Below are 6,638 nucleotides of genomic sequence, written 5' to 3' on the forward strand. Positions count from 1 at the left end.
AGCCTGGCCCTGCAGCCCTGCTCTGTGTCTGGTGGGAGGGGAGGGGGGGTGGGGGGCACCAGCAAGCCCAGGCCCTGCAGGCAGGGGGGGGGTCATGGCAGGCAGGTCCTACCTGACCTCCTGCTGGGCCAGGGACACCCCCGGGGGGGAGGTGTCTGCCTCAACCAAAGCCTTTAACTCCATTTCCCACAACACTCTCCTGGATAAACTGGAGGGGGGGGAGGGAGGGAGGGAGGGAGGGAGCTGGACACTTCTCCCAAGTTACAAGAGATAGGAAGAGAGGAAATGGCCTGCAGTTGTCCCAGGGAAGGGTTAGATGGGACATTAGGTCTCTCAGCCCGCCTCAGAGAGGTGCTGCAGCCCCCTCAGAGCCCCCACTGGACTCCCCCCAGCAGCTGTTCCTCTCCTGAAGCAGGGAGCCCAGAGCCACACTGCACTCAACTCCCCCTCACAGACACCAGCCCAGCTCAACAGACAGGAAAGAGCCCCAGGTTGCCCCAGGGGTGGTTTAGGTTGGCCATGAGGAACAGTTTCTCCCCCAGAAGGGTTGCCAAGGCCTGGCCCAGGCTGCCCAGGGCAGTGGGGGAGTCTCCAGCCCTGGAGGGGGCTCAAAGCTGTGCAGATGTGGTGCTGAGGGCCAGGGGTTGGTGGTGCCCTGGCAGTGCTGGGCTCAGGGCTGGGTGATCTTGGAGACCTCCTCCAGCCACCCCACCTCTGTGACTCTGTGCTTCCATGCCTATGGCAACAGCCACATCACAGTGGCACAGAGCAGGGAGGGACACAGGCAACTCTTATAGGGCCTCCTGGGAGACCCCAGAGAGGCAGAGGACCACCGCCCCCAGCTGCACCCCACCACTACCTCCCTGGGGACACAGCAAGCATGGCTGAGGTGCCTGAGGAGATGCTTCCCAAGGAAGCCTCCATGCTCCTCAGGGACTTCCTGGGCACCACAGGGCTCAGTCCTGACAACCTCCCCAGCAGCTCCCTGCCTGCCAACGTTGGTGGCACAGAAAGAGAGGGGCCAGCCCCAGCCCCCCCCGGGCTGCCAGCACCCACCCCTGGCTCTGAGCCCATGCAGGGGCATCCTGCTCAGATGAACTCTGCCTCTGCCCTCTCCCTGGGGACAGCCTGCAGCAGCAACACCTCTCTAGGCTGTGATGTGCCTCCCAGCCCCTCCCCTGCCCCCTGTGACCAAGCCCCTGGGGACCTGGACAGCTACCTTGAGAAGATGCTGCTCGGTGAGGAGGCATCCAAGTTTTTTGCCTGGTTGCTGGATGAGGTGGGGCAGAGCCAGGAGGGTCCCAGCAGCGACCCCATGCCTGGGGGGGAGCCTGGCAGCAGCAGTGCAGCCATCCCTGGCTGTGATCTCACCTCACTGCTGCTGGATGAGGTGGGGCAGAGCCAGGAGGGTCCCAGCAGCGACCCCATGCCTGGGGGGGAGCCTGGCAGCAGCAGTGCAGGCATCCCTGGCTGTGATCTCACCTCACTGCTGCTGGGTGAGGTGGGGCAGAGCCAGGAGGGTCCCAGCAGCGACCCCATGCCTGGGGGACAGCCTGGTGGCAGCAGTGCAGCCATCCCTGGCTGTGACCTCCCCTCACCGCTGCTGCCTGAGGAGCTGGACCCCCCCAGCTGGCTCCTTGATGACATCCTGAGCCTTGAAGAATTCAAGCCCCTCAAGCAGGAGCCCCAGGTGGAGAGGGAGGATATGGAGAGGGAGCTGCCACCATCCCAACCTGAGGTGTCAGGGAAGCAGAAGAATAGAAGGAAGAGGAAGACAAAGAGGAAGAGGAGGAACAGATCTTCATCACAGCCCCCCAGGAAGCACAGGACTGAGAGGAGCAGCCCAGGGGCAGAGAGGAGGGACTAGAGGCATGGGAAGGCTGGGATGGAGATGGAAGTTAAAGGGAGGTTTGGGGGTAGGGTCTGGGTGGTTGTGTTTGTACCTTTCCTCTTGTGCTCTCCATTAAAAGTTGCTCCTGCAGCACTGCTCTGTGTCTGGTGGGAGGGGAGGGAGCTTGGGGGGCAGCAGCAAAGGACTCCTCAGAGCTGCCAAAGCCCTGCTGAGCCCCAGAGCTGGGCTGGGGAGCACCAGCTGGAGCCAAGGCTCACCAGGGCCAAGTCACTGCCAGCCACTGGGGCAGGCAATGGAGGGGTGGGGGACTTGCCCTGTCCCCTTTGACACCCCCAGCATCCTCTCCAGCAGGGACAGGGCTGGCTGCAAACCCTTCCAAGCCTCCCCACAGCCCTGCCCACCCTCAGCTCCCACCACACTCTGCTCCACAGCCTGGCTCTGCCTCCCTGCCACAGCCTAAGAGCCCCAAATCCCCCCAAGGAGTGGCCAGGGAGGGAGCTGCAGGCCAGGCAAGGATCCTCCTCCCCTGCTCAACCTTCATCTTGTGCAGCCCCAACACCAGCAACGGGGGCAAAGGAGAAGAAACAAAACCCTGCCCTAGCCAGAAGGTGCCTGAGAGCTTCATCTCTTTATTGGCCATTTCCCAGCCCAGCTCCACAGCCTGGGGTCGGTGCAGCCACCGGATCCGCAGGGAAGCAGCCGCAGCGTTCCGGCTCCGGCTGCAGCAGCTGCAGGGTGAGGTTCGGGGCAGCGCCCCGGTGCCAGGGGTCGTGGGGCTGAGCCCCTTCCTTAGGACAGTCCCAGTGACACTGCCGGGGCGGTGGGAGCCGCTCTGGCGCCCCCGGGCAGCTGCGGCTCCATTGCCGCCGGCAGGATGCGGTGCAGCTCCCCTGTGCCCTGCCTTGGGCATCAGCCTTGCCCCCAAACAGTCCTGTCCCCGGAGCAGCTGCGCCGCCACCACCACCACCCCCCGCACCTCTCAGGGCCACAGAGAATTATTCTGCTCACGAGAAGGAGGAAAACAAAAGAAAAGCAAAGAAACGAACGAGAAAGATCCTCAAAGCCAGCCGTCAGGGAGCCTCAGCGCCGCAGGGGGAGCCCTCCTCTCCCCAAGCTGCTGTAGAAGCCCTTGGTGCCGTCGGGGCCGAGGGGTTCGGGTGCCTGCTTCACTGCCGGGGGTCTGCCAGGAGAAGGTTTGGCGTCGAGAGGGGAGCTGCTGCTCCAGGGGGCCCAGATGCTGCCCCAGCCGCTGCCGCTCTCAGCGCCGGAGCTGCCCCAGCCGGTCCAGAGCTGGGGGAAGGCTTTGCTGCTGCTGAAGAGCGATCCAGAGACGCTTCTGGGCTGGAAATCATCGCCAGGCCAGGTGGGTGCTGGGGGATCCCTGCTCAGGGTGGGAGGTGACAGCTGCAGGGCACTGTCTGACCCCAGGGAGCTGCAGAACAGGGAGTCGCCGCTGTCGTAGGTCCTGCCCGCTGCAGGCATCTTCCAGCCCAGCTGCTCCTCCGCCGGCGTCTCCCTCTCGGCCCCAGGTTTCTTCTTGAAGCCCTTCCCGCAGAGCTGGACCACTCTGATGCTCTGCCCGCCGGGGTAGCCGCGGCGGCCGAGGTCCTCCAGGGCTCTGCGGGCGCTCTCCAGGCTCTCGTACTCCACCAGAGCGCAGCACTTGCTCAGCATCTCCGGGAAGAGCTGCAGCAGGTTCCGCACGTCGGAGGGCGGCTTGCGGCCCGGCCGCAGGATGCGGATGGAGGCGATGGGGCCGAAGGGGCTGAACACCCTGGTGATGGTCTCCAGGAATCTCCTCTGGAACAGCGGCAGCACGCCCTGCTCCTGGGGCAGCAGGTCCCAGGCCAGCAGCAGTTTGCTGGGGGGGACGCTCAGCAGCGACTCGGGGATGGGGATCCGGCGCCTGACTTTGGTGCCTGCCTCGTTCACCTCCAGCAGCTCCGAGAAGCGGAGGGCGTAGAGCGTGAGGCGCCAGTCCCGGGTCAGGTACTTCACCTGCGGGAGAGAGGGGGGCACAGTGTCCCCATGAGCCTCCCTAGGCAGGGACCACCCTAAACCCATCCCCCAGGCAGGCTGCGACCCAGCAACCTGGAGTCGCGGCAAGGCAACATCCTCCTTCCTTGTGAGCATCCCTGGGGGGGGCAGAGGAAGGTCCCTGGCGCCCCCTGGACGCTGTGGGACTTCTCTGTAGCTCAGAGGAGCCAGCGGTGCTTCCCTGCAGGGCTTTGGGTGAGCTCCCCCCAGAGCAGCCCCGAGGGGCCGTAGGCAGAGCAGGGGAATCCAGCCCTGAGGCTGCCTGAGGACTTGTCCCACCCCTTCCCCAAGCACCCTTCCTGCTTGGAGAAGTGCTGCAGCACATCAAAGGCAGGGAGCAGAACCCAGCTCTGCACCACCAGCACTTCAGCAGGACACAGACAGCCTGAGCAGAGCCCTGGACCTCCCCATGCACCCCAGCAGGGAGCCAGAGCACACCCAGACCGCTGGGGAGCCTCTGCCTGAAGCCCACTTCCCACCCCAGCCGGCCAGCACCGCCGGCTCCCTACCTTCTTGAAGGATGTCAGCAGCTTGATGCTGACAAACCCCATCTTGTTCTTCTGGACATGCTTCAGGAGGAAAGCATCCTTGGCCAGGTTTTCGTCAGAGAGGTAGAACTCCACCTGGGACACGATGTTCTGGACCAGCTGCAGGTCGGTGGTGGAGTACTTGCTGTTCCCAGCATCAGCTCCCCGAGCGTTGCCGCCGTCCCCAAAGCCCCTGGCAGAGCAGCAGGGACACAGCTGTCAGCTGGGGGCTCCTGGGATGTGGTTTCAGACCCCAGCAGCGCAGGCACTGAGGAGACCCCAGGGCCATCAGCTTTGCCCTGGCACCGGGGAAGCAGCGGCAGCCTGCGAGCCTGGCAGCGCCGGCGCTGGACCGCGGCACAGAACCCGTCTCGGGCAGGGGACACTTCCCCCGGGGGGCAAAGGCCAGGGCCCAGCCCCCGCTCGCTCGGCAGCAGCCACGTACCTGCTGAGGCTGCGGCGGTGGTCGTGGCCGAGCAGGGCGAGCGGACGGCTCCGCGCCGGGAGGAGGTGCAGCGCCGGGACGGAGGGCACAGGGCTGCTGCGGCTGGGCTGGGCAGGAAGCCCTAAGGCCCCCTGAGAGCTTTGTGCGGGCAGCATCCTTCGCGACACAGGACGAGGACGCTGCTGGGATACTTTCTGGCCACGGCCAGCCCCCGGGGCAGAGTCCTGCTCTGGGCTGCAGCCCCCAGCTCCAGCCCAGGGATGGAGCAGTGGATGCAGCTTGTGGCTGTGTCCTTAACTGCTGGGAAGGGGAAAAATTCTGACTCTACATCCTAGAGACCCGCAAGAGCAAGTTCCAAACTTCCCTGCCTCCAAGCTAAGGCTCCCAGAAGACAAATTGGGGGGGGGGGGGGGGGGGGGGGGGGGGAAAGAAAGCTTAAAAAAAAAAAAGGAAAAACAAAGGGGGAAAAAAGAAAGAAAGAAAAGAAGAAAGGCAAAAGGCTCTGGGCCCCTGCAGGCTGCTGGTTTATAAGAGCAGCCACCCAGAAAGAGCTTCAGGGGGTGGTTATGGGCCTGCCCCCACCCACAGCCACCAGGTGAAAGCAGTCTGGGGGTTAAGTGGTCCCAGCTGAGGCCTGGGGGCAGCCCCCAGGCAGGGGCAGCAGCACCACTGCCACCAGTACCCTGTGGCACCCCGTGGGGGAGTCAGCTACTGCCATGAGGCATCTTGGCCTGTGCCTCAGTTTCTCTGTCTTGCACAGGGGGGTGGAGGGTTCAGCCCAGGGCACTGCTGGGGCTCCTGGTGCTGCCAGGGGGACAGGCAAAGGTTGTTCTTCCTGCAGAAGCATCCCACACCCCAATGAGAGGCAGCAGAACCACCCCAAGATGGGGGTGAAGCCCAGGGCAGGGCATGAGCCCCTTGAGAGGGCCTGAGGCTTGAGTGGGAGATGGGGAAGGAGGTCTGGGGGTGAGACTCAGCCCCACTGCTTGAACCATGGGATCAAGGAATTGTTTGGGTTGAGGAAGACCTTTAAGCTCATCGAGTTCAACCCTGGCAGCATCTCCTCCGTGGGCAGGCTGCTCCCTGGTGGCAGCTCTGCAGGTGTCCCCTGCCCCCAGACCTCCCCCCAGCCACACAGGGCTGCTCCTGGTGAATGCCAGGCTGGGCCACACTGCCCAGCTTTGGCTCTGGCTCACAGGCACGGTGCCAGGCTGCCTCTGGAGGGTTGCACTCTCCTGGTTTCCCTGGGGCTGGTGTCAGCCCCCCTGGCCATCCCCACCCCCTGCCACCCCTCATCCTTCTCTGCTGGTTGGGAACTGTGTGGTGGGAGGGAGGGAAAGTGCTGGGCTGAGCCCCCTGGGCTCCTGTGGGCAGCAGGCCAAGGCAGGGTCAGGAGTTCAGGAGGTTCAAGCCCCTCTGATCTGCCCTAGGGAGGCCACAGCTGCAGGACTGGGTCCAGTACTGGGCTCCCCAGTTCAAGAGGGACAGGGAACTGCTGGAGAGAGCCCAACAGAGGCCACAACGACGCTGAGGGGCCTGGAGCAGCTCTGTGAGGAGGAGAGGCTGAGAGCCTCCTCCTGGGGCTGCTGAGCCTGGGGAGCAGCATTTTCACCCCTAGCAAACTCCCCACTCTCTGTGCTGCTCCTGCCTTCTGCCAGCCCCTTGGCCACAACCTCTGGAGCTGGAGTGTGCTGGGCAGACCCTGCCCCTGCCCCCAAGGCTGCAGCATCCACCTGACCTCCTGAGGAGAAGAAAAGGGACCACAACAATTGGGGTG

General features: G+C 64.4%; 1 protein-coding gene across 1 annotated transcript; it reads right to left on the bottom strand.

Annotated features, from left to right (window-relative positions):
• Nucleotides 1–2,271: 2,271 nt before the first annotated feature.
• Nucleotides 2,272–5,248, bottom strand: LOC137454666 (la-related protein 6-like). The gene is made up of 3 exons (XM_068164803.1): nucleotides 4,862–5,248; nucleotides 4,399–4,609; nucleotides 2,272–3,850 (listed from the first exon to the last, which is right to left on the bottom strand). Exons 1-3 carry the CDS (start codon nucleotides 5,014–5,016, stop codon nucleotides 2,933–2,935), a joined length of 1,284 nt encoding a protein of 427 aa, XP_068020904.1. The 5' UTR covers nucleotides 5,017–5,248; the 3' UTR covers nucleotides 2,272–2,932.
• Nucleotides 5,249–6,638: the final 1,390 nt, after the last annotated feature.

Source organism: Melanerpes formicivorus, unplaced genomic scaffold (genome assembly GCF_026170545.1).
Source record: "Melanerpes formicivorus ecotype bairdi unplaced genomic scaffold, bMelFor1.0.p_v2 SCAF_83, whole genome shotgun sequence".
Lineage (NCBI taxonomy): Eukaryota > Metazoa > Chordata > Aves > Piciformes > Picidae > Melanerpes > Melanerpes formicivorus.

What these genes read in the sequence shown, in the direction of transcription:
- LOC137454666 (XM_068164803.1), bottom strand. Translation starts at nt 5,016, where the DNA reads ATGCTGCCCGCACAAAGCTCTCAGGGGGCCTTAGGGCTTCCTGCCCAG. An exon ending in CACCGCCGCAGCCTCAGCAG is followed by an intron (nt 4,610 to 4,861) that starts GTACGTGGCTGC and finishes CTGCTCTGCCAG; the next exon opens with GGGCTTTGGGGACGGCGGCA. An exon ending in TGCTGACATCCTTCAAGAAG is followed by an intron (nt 3,851 to 4,398) that starts GTAGGGAGCCGG and finishes TCTCTCCCGCAG; the next exon opens with GTGAAGTACCTGACCCGGGA.